At 42.0% G+C, this 25,350-nt stretch overlaps 2 protein-coding genes across 6 annotated transcripts in view; one reads left to right on the top strand and one right to left on the bottom strand.

The window, feature by feature from the left end:
* FLVCR1 (FLVCR heme transporter 1) overlaps positions 1–3,892 on the bottom strand; it is a 28,682-nt gene extending 24,790 nt beyond the window's left edge. The window contains exon 1 of the mRNA XM_047704780.1: positions 2,983–3,892. Coding sequence (XP_047560736.1) covers positions 2,983–3,720 — 738 coding nt within the window. The 5' untranslated portion in view covers positions 3,721–3,892. The remainder of the gene's footprint in view (positions 1–2,982) is intronic.
* A 129-nt stretch (positions 3,893–4,021) lies between these two features.
* SPATA45 (spermatogenesis associated 45) overlaps positions 4,022–25,350 on the top strand; it is a 59,675-nt gene continuing 38,346 nt past the window's right edge. For 4 of the 5 annotated variants that reach the window (XM_047704806.1, XM_047704804.1, XM_047704803.1 and 1 more), the window contains exons 1-2: positions 4,022–4,721; positions 24,821–25,103. In XM_047704806.1, the coding sequence (XP_047560762.1) occupies positions 25,050–25,103 (54 nt within the window). In that variant the 5' untranslated portion in view covers positions 4,022–4,721; positions 24,821–25,049. The remainder of the gene's footprint in view (positions 4,722–24,820; positions 25,104–25,350) is intronic. The other variant, XM_047704805.1, reaches the window with a different exon arrangement.

Raw genomic sequence — 25,350 nt, 5'->3', positions numbered from 1 at the left:
AGCTCTACGCCTGGATTATCCCTGGCTAACTGAACATACGGTTGCCCTAGCTAAGAAACTATTTTGAAGGACCACTTTGTATAGACTTGGGGTTCAGGAAAAGTTTCTGGAGGAGCAAAGATCTGAAAAAGAAAGTGGAGTTTGCCACGTGAAATCTGCGTGTTCCCAGCCAAGGGAATATCATGTACAAAGGAAGGAGGAGAGCATGACCTTGTGAGAAGCTGGAAGTAGCGGACAATTCCCCTCAGAGCAGAGAAAGAATGTAGATGTGAGGAATGGGGGGATCTGGAGAGGGGAAGCTGAGAGTTGACAGGAGGCAGATCCAAAGGGTCTCCCACGGTCTCATTAGAGAGTTTGAATTTTATCCTCCGGGCAACAGAAGCCACTGCAGAGTAGAAGGGCGTGCCCTGGACAGATCTGCACATTAGAAAGACCACAGTGGACGGATGTGGAGAGTAACAGAGAAAGAGAAAAGAGCTGCAGATAGGAACATCGGCCAGCAATGTCTAAGTAAGGGCTGCCGATGGCCAAAGCTAAGATAGTGGCAGTAGAAATCCGGAGATATAAGCAAGGAGATGAGGTAAATTTGGGTGGGCGGGGTCATACGGAAATATTCAGCGGGCCTGTATCTACATGAGTCTGAAGCTCATCCACTTATTCGACAAATTTTTATGGAGAATCTATAATGTGCTGGGCACTGTGTTAAGTGCTGGTGAGACAACTGTATACATTCAGACCACATGCCTATTTTCATGAAACTTACAATCTAATGGTGGGGATGGGAAATGAGTAGTAACAATTAATATATAAGCATAAATATATCAGACAGTGATAAGCGCCGTATGGAGATAGTATAATGATGTGATAAGACAGTGACTGGGATCCTCAAGAGAGGCCACAAAATGATAATTTAAAATGAATTTAAACGAGAGTTGAGTGACGGTAAGGATGTAATAACGTGATCCTAGGAGGAAGAACATCCCAGGCAGAGAGAATGCTTCTGCAAAGGCCCTCATGAAAAATCCAAGCTTAGTGTTGTTTAAGGAGCCGAAGAAGACATGTTAGTATAAGGTTCTGTAACACAGAGTGAAGAGTTTAGATTTTAAGTACTATGGGAAATCACTGGTGAGTCCAAAGCAGAGCCAAAGACGACAGGATCTGATCCATGTTTTTAAAGGGTCTCTCAGGTTAGAGACCTGGCAGTAGAGACAGACAGTGAAAAGCCAGGATGCAGGAATCAGACAGACTTGGCTGTGAATGCTGCCATCAGTTAGCTGTGTGGCTTCTGGAAAATAAGGTCATCCCTTCAACTCTGTTTCTGTATCTATAAAATGGAGAGACTAATGGTTCCTACCTTATATTATTAAATTCAAGGACACTGTGCATGTAAAATACTTAGCATGGTGCCAGGTTCTTGGTGAATGCTCAGTACTGTTGAATATTAATATAAATGATCACTCCATAATTTAGGCTGAAAATAGGGCCATGAACAGGTGCACAGCTACTGCAGCCTGGGAAGGACGAGAACACGTAGGGAGAATGTACGTAGAAGGCAGAGGTGTGCTGAACGTCAGAGGGAAATCTGCCTTGAGAAGACATTTCCATTTATTATCCATAAATAGATAATCCACAGATATGGAGTTAATAATACTTCTGTCATGCTCAATGAAGTATGAATATGGAATATAATTTTGTAAATGAAAAATACTTTAAGAGTTCCTATCTAAACATATGGAAGCAACCAACTAAAATATCAGTTATAAATTATTTTGAATACACAACAACTACAGTTCAAACTACCCTTTCTTTTGCACTTTTAGAGAAAGAAGATAAACATAAAGTAATAAACATGTAGAGCTAGTCTTTTTATGGATTTTAGGTAAATCTTATGTGATCTTGAAACAAGTGTTACATCGGAAGTAAGAGAGTAACATTCTTTTGTTACATAGCATGTAGGAATATAGGCATAGAGAGAGGTGAAGTTCCTGGTATATAGGTTTTTAACTACATTCTCCTCAAGCTGAATGAATACTCAACATAATGTACATAAAGTATCACAGGGCTCCATTATGCAAATTTTAAATGACAATGAAAGAATCAGTCTGCAATTACAACACACACACATACACACACACACACACACACACACACACTCCATTCTGCTTAGTCATGCTATTGGAATTTAAACCTATGGTGTTAGGTTAGTAGGACTAGGAAGCACTTTAAGGGGGAATCGGCAAAATAAGCTATCCTTTTAGGATGGGTTCCATGATCTGTGATCTGACTTGCATTTTCTTACTGTTAAAAATTGGAATTGGACTCAGTAATTTTTGTGAGAGGTCTTTACCACCATAACATTTATTTAGCGGTTATTTATAACTGTTTGTACCAGGCACTCTGCTGATTGCTAACATAGGAATTTAAACAGGAAGGGAGCCTGGCTGACTCAGTCGGAAGAGTGTGCAACTCTTGATCTCAGGGTCATGAGTTCCAGCCCCACCTTGGGTGTAGAGAGTACTACAAAAGATAAATAAACTTTAGAAAAATAAATACATAAGTAAAACAAGCCAAAATAAAATAAAACAGGTGCTGTTCACATTGATCACTCAAAAGGAGAAAAACTTCCCGGAATCCAACACCTTCCTTCTACAAGGAATACACTGGGGACAGCAAAAATACCTACTTCAGTCTCACTGGTTATTACACTGACAAGTTTTCTATGATGTTAGGGATATATGGGCCAGTTCAGTTATTTTACAGGTAATTCTCAAAGCAAGATGACAAGGTGCTCACTTCAAACTGGTTTCAAAGTTCTGTCCTTACAAATAAATACCCTCTTTAATCCAAGACCCGTCTCCTTCCCTGCACTTACACACAACCGCCTCCTGAGGGTCCCATCCATATGCCTAGCTCACACGGCCTATGCCTTGATCTGGTCCTTTAACCATCCATCCGGTTTTCCTGTGTCACTCTAGTTCTTACCTGATTGCCCAGCACGGCGGTGGCACAAGCTGTGGATACCTCCTTGGGCCCAAACCACACCGAGGCGATGCGGGAGGGCAAGCCGAGGATGAACACCTGGGCCACGGAGCAGAGACACTGGCCCAGCATGGTGACCCAGAAGAGATGCTGCTGGACACTGGCGCACTTGATCCAGGCGCCCAGGCAGTTGAGGCCGGAGCCCAGCAGGGCGGTGAGCCGCAGGCCTCTGGTGTCCAGCAGCCACGAGGCCGGAAAGATGAGGGGCACGTAGGCCAGCATGTACACCATGGACAGCCAGTCGATGTGCAGGGAGGAGACGCCATAGAAGCCCTCAAAGACATTGCTGATGATGCTGTACTGGATCCACTGAAAGGCGTTCACCAGCGAGTACAGGCTGAAGATCAGCAGCACCACAAAGCGCCGCGCAGAGAGCGCCGTCTGGGGCACCCGGGAGCCCTCGGCCCCGGGGGTCTCCTCCCCGGGGCCCGTGGGCAGCAGCCGTGTCTGGGTCTCCTCCTCTGGAGCCAGCGGAGTCTGAGGCCTGCCGAGGGACTGAGCGGCGGCCGCGAGGCTGTCCCGAGACACTCCGTTCAGGGTCAGGCAGCCGGCTTTGAGCCCGTTCTGCGGCTCGGCGCTTAGCTTTCCGGGGGGCTCGCCCCCCGGGACCAGGAGGTATCCATTCGCGGGCGGGTGCCCGGGTGCCACCGCTACCCCCTCCTCATCGTCCAGCTGTGCCATGTCCCTGCGCTCCCCCGCGCCGCGGCCCTCCTCCCCCTCCCCGCACCCCCCCCCCGCCCAGGACCCGAGGCCCTCCCGGCACCCCAACCCCAACCCTTTGGACCACCGCTCATGCAACCCTTTCCCGGGCCGGGTGAGTCTGGGTGCGACCCGCGAAACCCAGCCGGCGCTACCGGAGGCCGCGGGCGAAATAGCTGTCCTCGCGCGCCTCCAGGCCTGCGGTCACCCTGCTCCAGGCCCCGCCCCAAGAGCGTCACCCGACCAATCAGCGGGCGTCTTCCCCCGGCGCGAGAGCCAATTGGGGTGCTTCTGTCAGGGATGAGGCGGGAGCAAATTTGCCGGGTGGAGAGGAGGAAGGCGGGACTGGAAGGTTAAGGCCGCGCGTTCTCTGCGGCGGAAAGATGCAGTCGCCGAGAGTAGTCAACGTGGGAAGAGAGCGGGAGGGGATGCGGAGGGGGTGGGGAGGGTGAGCGGGAGGGGAGGGCGGGAGGCGGCCGGGGCACCTCCGCCTCTCGGAACTGAAACGAGGGGGCGGGAGACAAAGAGGTGCGCATTGCGCTCCTCACCCGGGGGGGCTGCGCGAGGGCGGGGTCCACACGCAGGCCGAGGACGAGTTTGGCCTCGGCCCAGCACAGCTGGGCCTCAGGATCCGACCCCGCCTTTAGAGCAGACAGGACCCCATTTCAGAAATTCGTGCCGCCGCGGCAGAGGAAAAACACCAGAATGCGCTTCAGCCCACATAGATTTCGTCAGCAATCTGCCGCTGGTGAAGTTGGAATCCCCCGCCCCGCTGACGACGGAGGCCGGCGGGACCGACGGGCCGTGCCCGAGCAGACCCTGTGACTCAAGGTTCTCCCTCGGACCCCCTCCCGCAGCTCGGCTTACTGGACGCGCAGGTGCAGTGGGCTCCGGGGACTCCAGGTACCAAACTTGTGTATGTTCCAGACACTGGTGCCCCAGGGAATCAAACAATGAAGCCGGTCCTGCTCTCGAGAGCACGTGTACGTAGCCTTAAGAGTTTTCTAGAGAAAATGTGCCGCCTGCTGCTACTTAGGAAACTAATTTGGAAAAAAAAACCAACCGAAAGACTCTAAATACTCATTATTAAAGTGAAATTGAAACCCGGAGTATTTAACTACGGGTTTAATCTTTTAAAGTGCTGCCATTTAGAAGCCTAAAACCCTCTACATCTTTTTAATGCCTCCTAATATTATTATTTTGGTGATGTATATCCGATATATGCCTCAGATATATATATCGGATACCGCTCCGTACAGGTGAAATACTACGTAATCCTAAACTTTAAGGAATATGTGCATTTTTTTAAAAGATTTTTTTTTTATTTATTCATTTGACAGATAGAGATCACAAGTAGGTAGAGAGACAGGCAGAGAGAGACGAGGACGCAGGCTCCCCGCTGAGCAGAGAGCCCGATGCGGCTCCATTCCAGGACCCTGGGATCATGACCTGAGCCGAAGGCAGAGGCTTTAACCCACTGAGCCACCCAGGCGCCCCGGAATATGTGCATTTTAATGTCTTCCTTGGCCACCCTATATAAATTGGGTGTCCCCTTCCCTTCGTAATTCTTCTTAGTACTTACCACTATCTGAAATGTCCTGTATTTTACTTTTTTTTTTTTTTTTCCTGGTTATTTTCTCCCTCCCCACCAGAAGGTAAGCTCTATGAGGGCAAGTCTGAAAATTTACTGCTATTTCTTAAATGACTGCAGTGAACAAGCATTGAATTATTATTGAATATTTTAAATAATTACTTGCTTTGTAAATGAATCCATTCCTTTTTTTAAAAACATGCAAATTTCCCCTGCAAATATGATTTTCTGAACATTGATTTAGATAGTATTTCAGAGTATTAAGCTATATTCTCTGAATGAACAAACAACCAAATGTGGCCTCCAAAGGACTTCAGTCTTAGTTAAGAAGTTTATTTTATGGGTCTCAGAAAAGATACTAATTGCATTGCTCAATATACAGCACAAAGTATTATGCAACATTCAGAGGGATTTTTTTAAATAGTTCATGTAGTGTGAAACTTTCTACATAGTTCACAGAAAAGCTGTTTAGAAGGGGAATCCAGTGGGTACAATTTCTTGCCCTGTCATACCTCCATTCCAGATAGTCACAGTGATCATTCAGATCTCTGCAAACCTCCCACCCCCTTCCTGAAAGAAGAAACTGGCAGGTTATATTAGGTTCATTTCCCCATTAGCCAGTGTGTGTTGGTGATTGTCTTCTATTAGATCTGAACATAACTTCCCTCTCTGCACAGAGGCAGCTTCCTGAATGTGCTTTTGCAAGGCCATTCTTTCTGATTGTGTAGGCTTCTTCTGTCTAGAGATAATTTGCCTTCTCTAGTCCTTAGCAAGAAGGATGGGGTTGAGAGCCCTCTGGGTATCCTGGATAACAGTCAGTATCTCATTTCCCTACACATTTTCACCAGCTGGTACCTATTCTGGCTTGTCCACTTTGTCACTTGCCTTCCCTGCCTATGGCACAGTTCTGTGTCTGATACTGTCACCACCTACGTGGAGCGTAGCATGAGGGGGTTTAGAGTAGTGGAGAAGAGCATATCTAGAGACAGGCTACCTGAATTTGAGTCCCCACTTTAGTACTCACTAGCTGCCCAACCTTGGGCAAGTTGCTTAGCTGTTTCATAATAGTACATTGCTATTGTGAGGAATAAATGAGTGAATGGTGCCTGGCACATGGTTCAGGCATTCTTAAGATAGCTTATATAGGGGTTAGGGTCCAGGCTCCAGATCCAGTTGGCCTGGATTCAAATCCTAGTTCTTTCACTTTCCAGCTGCCTGACTTTGAATTAGTTATTCTGTGCATCAGTTTCTGCAGCTAGAAAATAGAGACAATATTATTCATGAAATTATTGTGAGAAATAAATGACTAGTAAATACAAAGTGCTTAAATAGTGCCTGACCTGTGAACAATAGTAATCAGTAATATACTCAGTAAATGTTACCTAAAGCCATTGTCCATCAACTCATGTCTGTCCTCAGAGTTATATCTTGTTCTCATGTTATCTTATATTTGACCCCATCCTGCCTATTGAAGCTTGCTTGCATTGTCCTGGAGTTACTGCAAGTGCTCTCAGAGTGAAATTATGATTGTAGAGCCCTTCCCAGAGAGTACTCTGAGAATGCCCTGAAAGGGCAGCATATGATGGCGTATACTAACTACCCTTGGCCTAGCAAGAGACAGATTTCTTATCAGAGGTGGTCAGCAGTCGAACAGACAATATCCAGACAACAGATGTTATCTGTGTTGGACCAGGTGTGTTACAGATAGGATGCCTGAATTCCATAGAAAATTGGACTCTCTGGGGCACCTGGCTGGTACATTCGGTTGAGCATCTGACTCTTGGTTTCAGCTCATGTCGTGATCTTGGGGTCATGGGATCAAGCCCTGCTTGGGGCTCCACGCCCAGACTCAGTGGGGAGTCTGCTTGAGGATTCTCTCTTCCTCTCCCACTGCCCATCCCCCCTCAAATTAATATATCTTTAAAAAAGAAAAGAAAGAAAATTCCACTATGTGAGATTTAAGATTTCTGACTCTAAGTTTCTATGATATACGAAAAGTAAAATAAGATATTTCCAAAGAAAGGATTAGACAAAATTCATATGCTTCATTTGACAAAGTTCCATAAGGAAATAATGGAGTACAGAAAAGGGAAAACTCAGCAGTATCCCTTTGTAGTATCATTCCAGTCTCTTAACCTTGCCTCCTCTCTCTTGAACCTTCAATAGTAGGTACTTATTGACCAGTTTAGGTATGAATCATACTTTATGTCATATGTTTGGAGGTATAAACCATAAACCTTTCCCTGCCAGAGAGGACAGTACTGGGAGCATCACTTGGCTGGGAGTTGAGAGGAGACCGAGCTGCATTATGGGTGTGGAATGCCACATCTGAGAGAGATTTGAATAAGTAACAGTTCAGCAATATGATATCTGGATGGCATCCAGGAACCAAGGTCCAAGATGCTATCAAGAGTGATGTGGCTTTTCCTGAGCAAAGGTTTCCTGCAACCTAAGAGGATAAGATGCAAACCAGAACCATGCTACTAGATGTAGAATCCACCGTGTTTCTTGGGGAAGGGGGTAGACTTTAGCAACTTGACTTCAGCTTCCACCACTATTACTGTGCTCTGTCCACCTGAGTGGCCAGATCTCTGCTGTTGTAGAGATTAAGTTGGGGAATGGAGGAATAGAGGAGGCTGGAAATCAGAATCCTCCCGTGTGTTATTTTCCCCATCCAGACATAGTGTTGTGTGTGTGTGTGTGTGTGTGTCTAACATTCATAGAAAATAATCATAGGGTTTTCCCTTCTGTGTATTTTTGTCTTGCTTCTTGAGTTCTTAGAAAGAAACCAAATGGAAGGGATGGGGTGGGGGACTGAAAGTTCCAATGCTTTCATCAATTGGTTGGTTCCTCTGGCAACCAACCCATCCCTAGGTACTTTCCAAAAGTCATTTCATTAATAGTACAAGGAAATCTTCCCAGGAAAGTCCCAAGGTTTGAGAAGCTCCGTGCAAGAAACTTTGTTGAGAAAGCCAGATGTATTGTTCTTACTATAAATTACAAAACACATGAGCATGGTAGTTGGTATGTATTGGCAAGACAAATTCCTGATTCCCAGGCCTGGGAGTGTGAGGGTGCTAACAGAGTATGCGGACTGGAGGCCGTACCAACAGCAGAGGAGGACTAGCACAGGGAAGAGGAAATCACACCACCTTAGTCCTCTCCAGGCCTCTAATATGCCACATTTGTGTTTATCATGCAATCTGACTCATGATCTCTCCATCTTCCCTTAATTTAGCCAGATCCCACCCATTCTCTATGGTCCAGGTCAACTCCATTCCCACTCCCTTCCTTAGTCTATCTCAATGATTGGAGCCCCTAGAGCTATCATCCTCTTCTGACCATTAACACCCTTGGAGCTACTCACTGTACATTGCCTGGCGGCTACCTAGCTTTTCTTTGTATATTTTGTCCCTCATCTAGATTTGAGCGTCCTGAAGCCAGGGACTGGATTTTACTTTATAACACCCTCGGTACCTAAAAAAATTTTTACTTGACAGTGTAGGGGCCCAGGGCATGTTGCCCCCCAAATGTGCCTTAATGGCATGTTGATTACTTTGAATTAAAGCTACTGAAGGAACAGCCAGTGCAAGGACACTTTGACCTTCCTCTGTCCTGAGGAAAATGGGAAATAAATCTCCTTTGTGGAAGGTACCCTCGCGGTACCAGGAGGTAGAGAGATAGGGAATCCTTATCACCAGAAATACAGAATTTAGAGCCTAAGAAGGCCATATAAACAAACCCTGTTACTTTTTACTCATTTACTACCTCAGCCCACATTCTGTTTAGAATTTCTTACTAATTGAAGCTCCTGACCGTAAGTTTTCTTTTTCCTGTCTACTCCTCACAAATTTATTGTCTCTTCAACTAAGAAGTATAAAAACTTCTTGCTGTGGTCATTTCCGTAGGTTTCAATTTCCTTAGGTCTCAATTTCATTACCCTCCATGTGTACATGATTAAAATTTGGTTTTTTTTTCTTCTGTTAATCTGTCTCATGTATATTTCATTTTTAGACCAGATGAAAGAAACTTGAAGATTACAGAAAAATTTTTACTCCTGGACAACAGTTCATTTCATACAGAGTCACTGGCATCTAACACAACAAATGCTTTTAGGTGACAGTGACTACTAGGAAAATGGCCAGCTCCATTATTGCAAAATTGTAAAATTTAATTTATATCAGAAGTTAAATCAGGCCCTTTCTCCCTCTGAAATGTAAATAAACACACTTTATTTTATTTATTTTTATTTTATTTAAAATTAATTAGCCAACATGTAGTACATCATTAGTTTCAGATGTTGCATTCAATAATTCCTCAGTTGCATATAACACCCAGTACTCACCACATCATGTGCCCTACTTGATGCCCATCACCCAGTTACCCCATCGCCCCCCCCCCCCCCCCCCCCCCCGCTCTAGCAACCCTCAGTTTGTTTCATATAGTTAAGAGTCTCTTGTGGTCTTTCTCCCTCTCTGATGACTTCCCACTCAGTTTTCCCTCCCTTCCTCTATGATCCCCCACACTATTTCTTATATTCCACTTATGAGTGAAACCAAATGATAAATTGTCTTTCTCTGATTGACTTATTTCGCTCAGCATATATCCTCCAGTTCCATCCACACTGAAGTAAAGGGTAAGTATTCATCCTTTCTGATGGCTGAGTAATAGTCCATTGTGTAAATATACCACATCTTCTTTATCCATTCATCTGTCCTTGGACATCTGGGCTCTTTCCACAGTTTGGCTATTGTGGACATTGTTGCTATAAACATTGGGGTGCATGTGCCCCTTCAGATCACTACATTTGTATCTTTGGAGTAAATGCCTACTAGTGCAGTTTCTGGGTTATAGGGTAGCCCTATTTTTAACTTCTTGAGGAAACTCTATACTGTTTTCCACAGTGGCTGCATGGACTTGCATTCCCATCAACAGTGTAAGAAGATTCCCCTTACTCTGCATCCTTGCCAACATTTGTTGTTGCCTGACTTGTTAATTTCAGCCATCCTAACTGGTGTAAGGTGGTATCTCATTGTGGTTTTGATTTATATTTCCCTGATGGCAAGTGACGTGGAACATTTTTTCAATGTGTCTGCTGCCATTTGTATGTCTTCTTTGGAGAAGTGTCTATTCATGTCTTCTGCCCATTTCCTGACTGGGCTATTTGTTTTTTGGGTGTTGAGTTTGATAAGTGCTTTATAGATCTTTAATGATTTTCTTTTCTTTCTTTCTTTCTTTTTTTTTTTTTTTTTTAGATTTTATTTATTTAGTTATTTGTCAGAGAGGAGAGAGAATGAGAGACAGAGCACAGCAGGGAGAGTGGCAGACAGAGGGAGAACAGGCTTCCCAGTGAGCAAGGAGCCACATGGAGGACTCGAACCCAGAATCCTGGGATCACCACCTGAGCTGAAGACAGACACTTAACCAACTGAGCCACAGAGGCATCCCAAGTGCTTTATAGATCTTCAATACTAGCCCTTTATCTGACATGTCATTTGAAATATCTTCTCCCATTTCGTAGGTTACCTTTTAGTTTTGTTGACTATTTCCTTTGCTGTGCAAAAGCTTTTTATCTTGATGAAGTCCCAATAGTTCATTTTTGCTTTTGTTTCCCTTTCCTTTGGAGATATGTCTAGCAAGAAGTTGCTGTGGCTGAGGTTGAAGAGGTTGCTGCCTGTGTTCTCCTCTAAGATTTTGATGTATTCCTGTCTCACATTTAGGGCTTTCATCCATTTTGAGCATTTCTTTGTGTATGGTGTAAGAAAATGCTCCAGTTTCGTTCTTCTACATGTGGTTGTCCAATTTTCCCAACACCAATTGTTGAAGAGACTGTCCTTTTTTCATTGGATGTTCTTTCCTGCTTTGTAGAAGATTAGTTGACCATAGAGTTGAGGGTCCATTTCTGGGTTCTGTTCTGTTCCACTAATCTACTTGTTGGTTTTTGTGCCAGTACCATACTGTCTTGATGATCACAGCTTTGTAATAGAGCTTGAAATCAGGCATTGTGAAGCCACCAGCTTTGTTTTTCTTTTTCATCAGTCCTCTGGCTATTTGGGGTCCTTTCTAGTTCCATACAAATTTTAGGACTAATTGTTCCAGTTCTGTGAAAAATGTCAATGGTATTTTGATAGAAATTGCATTGAATTTATATATTGCTCTAGGCAACATAGACATTTTAAAATTATTTATTCTTCTAATCCATGAGCATGGAATGCTTTTCCATTCTTTGTGTCTTCCTCAATTTCTTTCATACGTGTTTTATAGTTTCTAGAGTACAGACCCTTTACCTCTTTGGTTAGGCTTATTCCTAGGTATTTTATGGTTTTTGTTGCAAATGTACATGGGATCGACTCCTTAATTTCTGATTCTTCTGTGTTAGTGTATAGAAATGTTCTGATTCTTTATTGTTAGTGTATATGTATACAACTCATTTCTTTTTTTTTTAAATTTAAATTCAATTAACCAACTTACAATATGAGTTTCAAACTCTGTGCTCATCATATCATGTGCCCTCCTTAATGCCCATCATCCAATTACCCCATCCCTCCAAAGTGCAACTGCTTTCTGTGTATTAATTTTATATCCTGCCATGTTGCTGAATTCCTGTATGACTTCTAGCACTTTTGTGGTGGAATCTTTGGGGTTTTCCACATAAAGTGTCATGTCATCTGCAAAGAGAGAGACTTTGACTTCTTCTTTGCCACTTTGAATGCCTTTTATTTCTTTTTGTTGTCTCATTGCTGAGACTGGGACTTCTAGTACTATGATGAACAACAATGGTGAGAGTGGGCATCCCTGACCTTAGGGGAAAAACTCACAGGTTTTCCCTTTTGAGAATGATATTCACTGTGGGTTTTTTGTAGATGGCTTTTATGATACTGAGGTATATTCCCTTTATCCCTATACTGTGGAGAGTTTTAATCAAGAAAGATTGCTCTATTTTGTCAAATACTTTTTCTGCATCAATTGAGAGGATCTTATGGTTCTTGTCCTTTTTTTTTTTCTTAATGTGATGTATCATGTTGATTGATTTGCAAATATTGAACCACCATTGCAGCCCAGGAATAAATTCCACTTGGTCGTGGTGAATAATCCTTTTAATGTACTGTTGGATCCTATTGGCTATTATCTTGGTGAGAATTTTGGCATCCATGTTCATCAGTGATATTGGTCTGTAATTCTCCTTTCTGGTGGGGTCTTTGTCTGGTTTTGGGTTCAAGGTAATGCTGGTCTCATAGAACGAGTCTGGACATTTTCCTTTCATTTCTTTTTTTTTTTTTTTTAAACAGTTTCAGAAGAATAGGTACTAGTTCTTTAAATGTTTGGTAGAAATCCCCTGGGAAGCCACCCAGCCCTGGGCTCTTATTTGTTGGAGATGTTTGATTACTGCTTCAATTTCCTTGCTGGTTATGGGTCTGTTCAGGTTTTCTATTTCTCCCTGTTTCCATTTTGGTAATTTATAAGCTTCTAGAAATGCATCCATTTCTTCCAGATTGCCTATTTTGTTGGCATATAGTTGCTCATAGAATGTTTTTAAAATTGTTTGTATATCCTTGGTGTTAGTCATGATCTCTCCTCTTTCATTCATGATTTTATTAATTTGGGTCCTTTCTTCCTTCTTTTTGATAAGTCTAATTAGGAATTTATCAATCTTATTCTTTCAAAGGACCAGCTTCTAGTTTCATTGATCTGTTCCACTGTTCTTTTGCTTTCTCTTCCATTGATTTCTGCTCTAATCTTTATTATTTCTCTTCTCTTGCTAGGTTTAGGTTTTATTTGCTGTTCTTTCTCCAGCTCCTTTAGGTGGAGGTTAGCTTGTGTATTTAAGACTTTCCTAATTTTTTGAGAAAGGCTTGTATTGCTGTGTACTTCCCTCTTGGGAATGCCTTTGCTGTATCCCGGAGGTTTTGAACAATTGTGTTTTCATTATCATTTGTTTACATGAATTTTTTAAACTTTTCTTTAATTTCCTGGTTGACCCATTCATTCTTTAGCAGGATGCTCTTTAACCTCCAAGTATTTGAGTTCCTTCCAAATTTCCTCTTGGGATTGAGTTCCATTTCCAAAGCATTGTGGTCTAAAAATATGCAGGGAATAATTCCAGTCTTTGGTACTTGGTGAGACCTGATTTGTGACCCACTATGCTGACCCTCTATTCTGGAGAATGTTCCATGTGCACTTGAGAATGTGTATTCTGTTGCTTTAGATTGAAATGGTCTGTATATATCTGTGAAGTCCATCTGGTCCAGTGTGTCATTCAAAGCCTTTGTTTCCTTGTTGATCTCCTGCTTAGATTATCTGTCCATTGCTGTGAACGGGTGTTAAAGTCTCCAATATTATTGTATTATTATCAATGTGTTTCTTCAATTTTATTATTAATTGGTTTATATAATTGGCTGCTCCCAAGTTAGGAGCATAAATATTTATAATTATTAGATCTTCTTGTTGGATAGACCCTGTAAGTATGATATAGTGTCTCTCTTCAATCCTTACTAGAGTCTTTGGTTTAAAATCCAATTTGTTTGTTATAAGGATTGCTATCCCAGCTTTTCTTGGATATCCATTAAAATGATTAATTGTCCTCCACCCCCCCTCACTTTTCAACCTGGAGGTGACTTTGGGTCTAAAATGAGTCTCTTATAGACAGCATATTGATGGGTCTTGCTTTTTTTATCCAGTCTGATACCCTGTGTCTTTTTTTTTTTTAAGATTTTATTTATTTATTTGACAGATAGAGATCACAAGTAGGCAGAGAGGCAGGCAGAGAGAGAGAAGAGGAAGTAGGCTCCCCGCTGAGCAGAGAGCCCGACGTGGGGCTCGATCCCAGGACCCTGGGACCATGACCTGAGCCAAAGGCAGGGGCTTTAACCCACTGAGCCACCCAGGCGTCCACCCTGTGTCTTTTGATTGGAGCAGTTAACCCATTTACATTCTGAATAACTATTGAAAGATATAAATTTAGTGCCACTGCACTATCTGTAAAGTCACTGTTTCTGTATATTGTCTCTATTCCTTTGTGGTTTATGTTCCTTTTAGGCTCTCTCTTTGTTTACAGGATCCCCTTTAATATCTCTTGCAGGGCTGGTTTAGGGATCACAAATTCTTTTAGTTTCTGTTTGTCCTGGAAGCTCTTAATCTCTCCCATTCTGAATGACTGCCTTGCTGGATAAAGTATTCTTAGCTGCACGTTTTTCTCATTTAGTATCCTGAATATATCACACCAGCCCTTTCTGGCCTGCCTGTTCTCTGTGGATAGGTCTGCTGCCAGTCTAATGTTCCTACCCTTAAGCTTGTTTCAGGCTACCCTCAGGATTTTCTCTTTGTCTCTGAAATTGGCAAGCTTCATTGTTATTTGTTGAGGTGTTGATCTATTTTTATTGATTTCGAGCGGGGGCTCTCTCTACCTCCTGGACTTGAATGCCTGTTTCCTTCTGCAGATTAGGTTAGTTCTCAGCTGTGATTTACTCAAATATACCTTGTGTCCCTCTCTCTCTTTCTTCTTCCTCTGGGACCCAATTCTAATACTGTTTTTGTTTTGTTTTATTTTTTATTTTTGTTTGATTTTGTTTTTTAAAGATTTTATTTATTTGACAGAGAGAAACACAGCGAGAGAGGGAACAGAAGCAGGGGGAGTTGGGAGAGGGAGAAGCAGGCTTCCCACTGAGTGGGGAGCCCGATGCAGGGCTTGATCCCAGGACCCTGGGATCATGACCCGAGCCAAAGGTAGACACCCAATGACTGAGCCACCCAGGTGCCCCTAATATTGTTTCATTTTATGGTATTGCTGATTTCCTGAAGCCTCCCCTCACGGTCCATTAATTGTTTTTCCTTTCTTTTCCTCAGCTTCCTTGCTTTTCATCAACTTGTCTCCTGTGTCAATGACTCTCTCTTCTGCCTCATTTACCCTAACTGTTAGACCATCCATTTTAGACTGCATCTCAGTTAAAGCATTTTTTAATTTCAGCTTGATTAGATTTTATTTCTGCACTAAGAGATTCTCTAGTGTATTCCATGCTTTTTTCAAGCCCAGCTAGTAACCTTATAATCGTTATTCTGAATTCAATTTCTGACATTTTACTTATATCCATATCAATTAGATCTTTGGAAGAAAGTATTACTTCTGGTTCTTTCTTTTGCTGTGAACGTCTCCTTCTAATCATTTTGTCCAGACAAGAATAGATGATAAAGAGTACAAAGTCAAAAATATCAACCACAACCCCAGCGAAATACACACTAGACAAATCTGAAGATGTCAGAACCAAAAAAGAAAGAAAAAAAAAAAGTAAAAAAGAGAGAATATAATCTCACAGGTGGACAAAATAGGGTGATCCACTTTGTCCTGGGTGTATTTTGGTCTGTTTGTTAGAAGACACTAAATCCCAAAATTATAAAGAAAGAAAAACTTATATATATATATATATGGATGTGTGTATATATCCATATCTATATATGTCTATGTCTAATTTACATATAATTGAATACAGTGAAAGGGAGCCAAAAATGAAGAGTATATCTATAAAATGTAAATGTAAAAAATGAAAATTTAAATAGTCTTAAAAACAGAATTGATAAAATAAGAAACTAGTTAAATAGGGAAAAAAAGGAAAAAGAAAAAACATTTTGAACTGAAAGACTAAAGACTCATGAGAAAAAGCCCTTGAATTCTACCTACTACTTTCCTCTAGCACAGGAGTTTTTCAGTCTGGAGTGATCAGTAAACGGATCTTCGCCTGATGTTCCTGCTGGTCTTCTGGGGGACCCGCCTGCTGCACTGACTCTCCGGTGTCTTTTCCTGGGTGGAGTTGTATTGCCCCTTGCTGGACTGCTTTGGATTTCTCTACGTGGCTTTTGTTCCCTGAAGGTTCCCCCCCCCAACAGCTATAGAGGATTTTTTTTAAAAAGTGAAAGTGGTGGCACCCCATCTCCAGTCCCAGAAGTGAATGATTGCTGCCCCCTCTCTTCAGTGCCCCTCAGGGAAAGGCAGTCAGTCCCTTTTGTGTGGACCACGCCGCAGGCCTGTGGTGCATATCCACAGGGATCCTCCCAGGTAGGGGAGCAGGGTCTTACTGGGGTTCAGGGGGTCACAAGGCCTCTACTTGGGAAGCCGTTGCCCGATCCTACACACACCTGCGCTGCTCCTCTGGAAGGAGCTGGGTCTCCCAGGAGTTGTTGCTTGCTGGCCCCTGCTTGGAGAGCGGTTTCCCGATCACGTCCGAGTTCCTGGTTTATGACCACCCCTAGCTGAGAGGCCACTGTGGGCCTCACTAATTGTAGCCGGTTTCCTCACTCTAATGCTTGGGAACTCTGTGACACTCAGGCCGCCCTGTTCTTTCTGTGGCCCTGGGGATCCTAAGACCATACTGTCGCACCGAGGATTCCTCCCCACTTCGCCACCTGAGTACCTTTCAGGCAGGGACGTCTCTCACAGGAACAGACTTCTAAGAGTTCCAATTTTGCACCCTGGGGCTATAGCACTTTCCAGTAGCCGGCTTACAGAGGCTCCCACCTCCCGCCATTTAATTTCTGATCTATCCCCTCCGATTCACATCTCCGCACCCCCACCTTGCAAAAAGTGGTCCCTTTTCTATTTATAGAATTGCAGCAATTCTTTTCTTAGATGGGTTGAGTTCACAGGTGTTCAGACTGATTAGACAGATGCCTAGCTGAATTCAAGAGACCAGATGAAACGCGGGTTCCCCGTTCTTTTGCCATCTTCCCTTTCCCTCCTAAACCTGCTTTAAATTCAATTTCACATATTTGGCCATGATTGTGCATGCCTGGTATTTTATCTTATAACCTTAGTGTAGGAATGAAGTAAGACCTTGGTAAGGTTTGAAGTGAGTAGCTATCAGGGAGGGGAAAATTTCCCCTTACCATCTTAGTTCAGAATAGTAAAATATTAAGACAACATAGGACAGATTAAGAGGAGAAAACATTAATTCATGTACACATGGGGAATCCAGGTAAACATGAGAGATTTCAAAGACAGACAAACTGAGGCATATGTGTCATCCTGAATTAAGGAGAAGTGGGTAGGGGTCTAGTAATTCAAAAGAAAGGAAGTAATTCACAGGAAGATGAAACAGAGCAAATGTCTGGTGAACAGATGTTTTCTGGGCCATACAGAAATAATGGGACACAGGAATTTTAACAAATAAACTTAGCGAGGTTCCTCCCTCTTTACCACACCTAGTCCATGTTATAATGTAGTTGTTAATGGTGATTGTTCCCTTTCTGGAGCAGGTCCTCTACCTAAATTCTTTTAGAAAGTTAGGGGTGTGAAAATGAGTAAAAAGGAAACCTCAGGGTGCCTGGGTGGCTCAGTTGGTTGAACGACTGCCTTCGGCTTGGGTCGTGATCCTGGAGTCCCAGGATCAAGTCCCTCATCAGGCTCCCTGCTCAGCAGGGAGTCTGCTTCTCCCTCTAACCCTCCCCCTTCTCATTCTCTCTCTCCCTCTCTCTCAAATAAATAAATAAATAAAATCTTAAAAAAGAAAAAAGGAAACCTCATTTTAAATGGAGTCTCGAAGCTTTCATGGGGCTGGCGGAGGGGTGGGGAGCTCTCTCACATCCTTGCAGCCTGCATAACCAGTAGGGAAAAAAGAAGAAAAGAATCACCTTGACAAGGGAGGACATCTTCCACCTAGGTGTTTATCTCTTGGTTTTAAGACAAAGAAGAAAGATCCCTCTGTGCCCCAGCAACAATACGCTAATTACTGCTTCCAGCCAGTTAGAGACCTCCACAACCCCAAACTCTATTTCTTCTCCAATGAACTTTTGTTCAAAACAACCCTCCCCAATTTCCTTCTAAAACCTAACAAAAGGTAACCTTCCCTTTGTTTCTTTGGATTTGCCTAGGGTTCACCATAGCTTGCTTGCCCTGAATTGCAGTTCCTCTGCTATTTCCAAATAAAGTAACTGGCCATTTTATTTGTAAGGTTGACAGAGGGAAGGTCAAAGGTTCTTCCTGTGCCTTTTAGGTCTTGATTGTTTTTAACTTAAATTAATCCACATGCCAAAGCAGCACATCCTGGGGTGGCCTCCCCTGAACCTCAATAGCTTCTTCCTCTAAGACTTTCTTAGAAGTTTCACATATTAAATGCTGAGCTGGTGGTTGTGGAGAGTTAGTAGCTGAGTGGCAAGAAATCCATAAAGGGAGGAAACAACGTAAATTAGAATAAGGATAAACAATAGAACAGGGGCACCTGGTTGGCTCAGTGGGTTAAGCCTCTGCCTTTGGCTCAGGTCATGATCTCAAGGTCCTAGGATCGAGCCCCGCATTGGGCTCTCTGCTCAGCAGGGAGCCTGCTTCCCCCCCCCCCCCCCCGCCCCGTCTGCTGCTCTGCCTACTTGTGATACTTCTCTCTGTCAAATAAATAAATAAAATCTTTAAAAAAAAATAGAAAAGAACAAATTGAAGCACATTACCCATACCCCCATTAGACCCGACTCCTACTCCTGGGAGTAGGTTGGTCCCATATAGTGGGTAAACTTAATTTATCTGAAGAAAATTACTAATCCTTTCTTTTAACAGATTTGTTAGACATAGAAGTGACATTTTTCACCCATGATTACAAATTCCTTCCTGTTGAGCTAAAGAAACATGGTTTGGGTTGGCAGTTTTCACTCCCCTACAGTCCTCCTTTGAAATTCCCCCAAGAAGTTTCATTGTCCAGAAGTTGAACTGGTAGATTGTTTCATCTCATCGAACTAACTAGCCTCTTAGTCCTGACAATAGGTCAGTTGAGTTCAGTTCACTTCAGGAGGTTATCTTGCAGACGGCCTACCAAAGCTAGGCCTGCATGGTACAAACAATCAGGTGTTAAGTAAGAGGCATTTCTGTGGGAGCAAAGAAAAGCAACTGTTAATGGCTGGAGTAAATTTTAAACCTGTCTCTGAGTTCTGAGGGTAGCCAGTTGAAAGGATTTCTAGATGTCCGCCTCGAAGCATTTCTAGATGGAGTGAGGGCAGACATGGGTAATCTGATAGACTTTCCTTGTTTGCAGTTTGGGTGTCTCTGGTCATTTCTCTGAGTGGCCCTCACACCAATGGGCAACAAGGATTGTCCATACATGAACTGTTGTGGTGATTCCCTTGAAGTTTATATGTCAAGTTGTCCGACTTCAGTTTGCATGGCTTTGGGAAAAGAACAGTTTTAGTTCTTAATGATTCTAAGACAAGATGGTAGGAGAAAAATTAGAAATGTGAGTTTGGAGATTTGTAGCTAGAAGACTTTAGGATCCAGTCCAGTTTATAATGAATAATATTAGCTTCTAATATCCACAAAGCTTTGTTATTGAAACATAATTTTTCTCTTTATAAATGCTGTCATTTCTATAAAAGAAAGTCAAATTAAGACTAATCTTTTTGCAAAATAAGTCTACTTTAATAAACTTGGCCTGATTATTTACATAAAGGCAGCAAAAGTAGCAACTGATCATTTGGGGTCCTTTGAATCCTTTGAATTTGCTTGCTGGAACTATTCATCTTTTTAATTTATTTATTAATAATAATACTTAGATTGCTTATGAAAATTTCATGAGACATTAAAGCAGTTAGCCATCATCTTAAGTTACTTACTTTTTGCTGACAAATTTGGTAACAAAGATAACATGATCTTATTTGACTTTTAGTAAACCAAAGTAGAAAAGTATCGTACTTAATGCCAATAACTCAAAAGACACATCTCTCTGTATATAGTTTTTAGCATCCGCATCATACTTTTTTCCTCTTTTTTAACTGAAGTGTAATTAACATAAAATGTTATATTAGTTTCAGGCGTACAATGTAGTGAGTTGACAATTCTATATATTACTCAGTGCTCATCACACTAAGTGTACCCTTAATCCCCTTCACCGATTTCACCCATCCCCCCACTTACCTTCCCTCTGGTAACCATCAGTGTTCTGTGTTTAAGAGTCTGTGTTTTTGTTCGTCTCTTTTTTTCTGTTTGTTCATTTGTTTTGTTTCTTAACTTCCACATATGAGTGAATTCATATGGCATTTGTCTTTGTCTGACTGACTTATTCCACTGTCATACCCTCTAGGCCCATCCATGACATTGCAAATGGCAAGAAAAATTCCTTTTATGGCTGAATAATATTCCGCTACATATATTGTATGTTATTTAATATTCCATTGTATATATGTAACATATGTATCACATCTTCTTTATCCATTCATCTATGGATGGACACTTGGGTTGCTTCCATATCTTTGCTATCGTAAATAATATTGCAGCAAACATAGGAGTGCATATATATTTTCAAATTAGTGTTTTCATTTTCTTTGGGTAAATACCCAGTAGTGTGATTCCTGGATCATATGTTGGTTCTACCTTTAATTTCTTTTTAAAGATTTTATTTATTTATTTGACAGAGAGAGATAACAAGTAGACAGAGAGGCAGGCAGAGAAGAGAGAGAGGAGGAAGCAGGCTCCCCGCTGAGCAGAGAGCCCGATGCGGGGCTCCATCCCAGGACCCTGAGATCATGACCTGAGCCTAAGGCAGAGGCTTAACCCACTGAGCCACCCAGGTGCCCCTATTTTTAATTTTTGACCAACTTCCATACTGTTTCCACAGTGGCTGCATCAGTTTACATTCCCACCAACGGTACATGAAGGGACTTTTCTTTCACACCTCACCAGCGCTTTTTGTTTCTCATAATTCTGATTTGAGCCATTCTGACAAGGTGAGGTAATATCTCATTGTAGTTTTGATTTGCATTTCACTAATGATGAGTGATGTTGAACAAGTTTTCATGTATCTGTTGGCTGTGTGTATTTCTTATATTAATTAAATCAACAAATTTAAACTTAGCTTTTATTTATTGAAAATTTTCCTAGATCACATGAACTTGAAAAACTGGTTAGCTTCTATTATATTTTTTGAGATTTAGAAATGCTTGAATGTGTAAGTGCTTAATTTTAGGCCAATCAAATAGAGCTCCCTTGCAAATTAATTTTGGTAATACTATCTGGAGGTAGAAAAATATATTTATAATGTATAAAACTGAGGTTTTTATAGCTTTCCATTTTAAAATTTGAGCATGAAACAGGTATAACAATACAAAACTCACTAGTTTGTAAGTTAAGTTTATCTGCTTGGATAGCTAAAGATTTTTACTGGTAATATTTGTAGAGAAGGCACGTGATTTATATTTGTCCTTGACAAGTAATCTTATAGAAGCTGTGGAGCACTTCGTGTTCTTTAAAAGGTCCCTAACCCTGTCCCCCATTTAGTCTTAGGGTTGGCGTTGTTTCAGATGCCTCCTGGGTATTTATATTGCAAATACAAGGTAAGATTCATATCTTGAAAGGACAGAGAAAAAAATGTAAGTTCCCCAAGAAAGACTGGTTTTTGAAGGCCAATAATTTTGCAAGCCTTATGAGAAAAATAGGGGAAGTGTTAGAACTGGTGAGAAGGAATAGATGAACTTTGCATTGCCTCTAGAACTGCATTTTTTTATTTAGCAAAGATTGGTAATATAAGGATAATTGCTCTTCATTTTTTCCCCCAAGGAATTGGGTTGGAGCATAAATGATAACCAGGGGTTGATCTGCCCATCCAGTTACGTTAGCTCCTGCTTGCTTTATTTTTCTGGATTGTTAAAAAGAAAACCACAGGCCCAAAATGGTGTTACATAGGTTAAGTCCCCAAGTCAGTAAACCAAGGCTTAATACCTAACCTGACAACAGTTTCAATGTTCCAGAATCTTTAATCAGTCAACATGGGAATTTCCCGGTCAGCACTAAGAAGTTTACTTAGGAGGATGACCTTGCCTAAAACAATGGATTCTTTGCTAATAATTTCCTTTTTTCAACTCCCTCTCTCCCTTTAAAAGCCTTTTACCTTTTCTGTAGCCCTTTGGAGCTCCCCTCTACTTGCTAAATCAGACTCTGCCTGATTCATGAATCGATTAAATGAAGCCAGTTATACCTTCAAAAATTTCCTCAGTTGAATTTTTGTTAATTAACAGGTCTGGTGGCAGTGATGGGATCCAAAGTGAACTTGTGTCCGTGTCTGGGGACAACAAGAAAAACAGGTGTGGTACCCGAGAATACTTTGAGTTGACTTTCTCACATTTCCAAGGGCTATGGATAAGTCCCTCTTGATTCTGAGCTCTGCTTTTTGTGTGTTTAAGATCCCTGTCTAATTGGCTTTCCTTTACTGGGCAGTTCAGCTTGAGCTGACATGATTATGCCTGGAGCCAACTGAACTGGCATATTTGCATTACGCCTGGAGCCAGCTGGAGCCCAGTTGAGTTGGCTACTCTGCCAACAGAGCTGACAGGTCAGCCTAGAGCTCAGGAGAGCTAGCAGTTTTGCTTATAGACCGACTCAGCTGGAGAAAGGTCTCCCCAGACCTTTCAGGCCATAGGTCCCCCCGGGGAAAAACCTTAGCAAGGTTCCATGGGAATTGATGGTATGTGCACAGGCCCTTCTTGTGGTCAAGGTGAAGAAACCTCTATCTCTGGGTAACTGCCAATACTTTAAGGTGCACATGATTGTTTGGCTTGTTTGGTGGAGATAAAGGCTACTGCTAGAGGGGATCTCAGAGGCCAAAAAGCCACAAAAACTGTGGGCATGGGTCAACCATTTAAAGGCTGCTAGAGTTCTAGGCACCTCAAGAAGACTCCAGTGATAGGATAAGTGGGTCACAGAATGGGTTAAACTGACACTAGGTCACCTGCCAAACTCAAGAAAATTTCAGCGCAGTGAGGTAAACTGTCAAACACAATCCCCAAATCCAGTGGCATGTTCCTTTTAAGTATTACTTCGGCTCTAAGAAACCCAAAGCCTTAGCTAATGGGATCCTTGGATCCTAGGGTCAAGTGTGCCACCTTTCAGCATATCTTATGTCTAAGAACTATAGCCCTGGAAGTTGTAGATATGTAGCAAAAACAGCAAATCTTACTAAGCCTGTTTCGTATCCTGAGGAACTTCGATCAGTAACCATCAGGTTGAGAACTCCAAAATAAGCGTGGACCAAAATGTCAGTTAACCAACTTAAAAAAAGTACTGGTGTAACAGAGTTCATCATTGCTTACTTATTAGCTTTCACTAGAAATTAAGGTTTCTAAGAGCTAAAAAATTCTAACAAGGGAAACATACTCCATGCAAAAGAAGTAAGATGTGTATTTTTGGTTAAAATAAATAAGAGGGTTAGGGTGGCTGGGTGATGGACATTGGGGTGGGTATGTGCTATGATGAGTGCTATGAAATGTGTAAGCCTGATGATTCACAGACCTGTACCCCTGGAGCAAATAATACATTATATGTTAATAAAAATAATTTTTAAAAAATAATAAATAAGAGGGATGGGAATACATTTTAGCTGAGGGAGAAGAAAGTAATTCTGTCCGAAGTGAGGCTGGTTATTTTAAGATGGAAACCTCAGGACAAAATCTGAATGTAAAAAAGAAAGTTGCCAGAAGTTTATGAAAAAGGAATCTTTGGAAAGGAATTTTATGGGTGGTCAGGACTAAGATTAAAATGAGTACGTTTTAATATCAAAAGTAAGTTGGTACAAAATTAAAATTTGGTTTTCTCTACATTAAAAGGATAAAGAGTTTTTTTGGTTTTGTTTTGTTTGTAGATTTTTGGTCTGCTTAAGTCTTTTTGACCTGGACCATTCCAAAAGATTTACTGAACTAAGTAGGCTCATTTGATGTGTCAAATTATGTAGGAAGCATTGCCAAATTAGAAGTAATACTAAGTTTTCTTTATGTTGTATTTGTAAGATTTGGGCACATGTGACAAGTACATTCTGCTTCTACAAACAATGGCCCCTCACAGCCAGACTCTTCCCATCCTGATGTCCTTGTAACATAGCAACAGTCTGCTCCTAAATCTGCGAAACTGAACAATGGCTGTAAATTAAACAGTCAGGGCTATGGGAAAACCAAGACAGCTGCTGGGTTTTTCCCAGGTCCCTGGCAAATCCCATTTTGGGGGGGGGTTGCATTCCTTTACCCACCATGAGGCATTTAAGATGACTCAAACTATAGACGTTGGTGGGGAGACTTGTATAAAATTGCAAGAACAGTCCATGAGCAATGTCCGACTTGTCAGGTCCATAATCCTAAAAAAATTGTTTTTGTCTCCAGAGGCCTCAGACATCTTCCCTTTGGACCCTCCAAGCACCTACAACTGGACTTCATTCATCTGCCACTTCATATGGGCGATCAATATGTTCTTGTTACTCTTTGTATGTTTTTCCAAGTGGGTTAAAGCCTCTCCCCATGGCAAGTCTGATGCCTTTACAATGGGTTTAAAAAAACAAAAACTGTTTAAAAAATGTACTTCCCACTTGGGGTACACCTATGATCTCTAATGATCGGGGCACCCACTTCACTGGGCAAATCACACCAGCCTTAAAGAAAACCTTGCAAGCTTCTTAAAATTCTACCACTGTACTACTTTCTGCTGACCTGGTTGTCTCATGAAAGCATGACGAGCTGCTGTAAGTCTCTGATGTCTATCATCCACAGGTTAAAGAAGGCTCCCTGGTTTCCCAATTCAAAGGATTCTGTTGGTCACAGTTTAGAGCCTGATGAAGAGGTATTCTGAAAATATTATCAAAGAAAGACAGCCCTTGAGCCCCATTGAAAGAGACTTTACCAAGTGCCTCTGATGACCAATACTGCTGCAAAAGGAGAAGGCATTGAGCCTTGGGTACACACGTCACAGCTGAAGGAGGTCCCCCTGATCCCTCCATAGATGCTGGAGATCTCCAAATCAAATTGGCAAGGAAGAGAAGTAGCTGGCATTGAGGTAAACTGCTTCTGCCCAAGACGACGGATCAACACTTCATACTTGAACTAAAATGAAACCCTTTCTCTTTTTCCTTTCCTTGACTCTGGCATTGGCCAGAAGAATAATGCTCTCATTTGTATTTCCCAGGCCATAGCTAAACGGGTGACCTCTGGAACTGAATGCAACCTTTTATTTCAGGGAAGGAGAAAATCTAACTATGCCTCTAAATGTTTACAAGCTAAAGAAGACATCTCATTGGTCAGTT

This window comes from Lutra lutra, chromosome 15, assembly GCF_902655055.1.
Source record: "Lutra lutra chromosome 15, mLutLut1.2, whole genome shotgun sequence".
NCBI lineage: Eukaryota > Metazoa > Chordata > Mammalia > Carnivora > Mustelidae > Lutra > Lutra lutra.
This window is presented reverse-complemented; position numbering and strand designations above follow the sequence as displayed.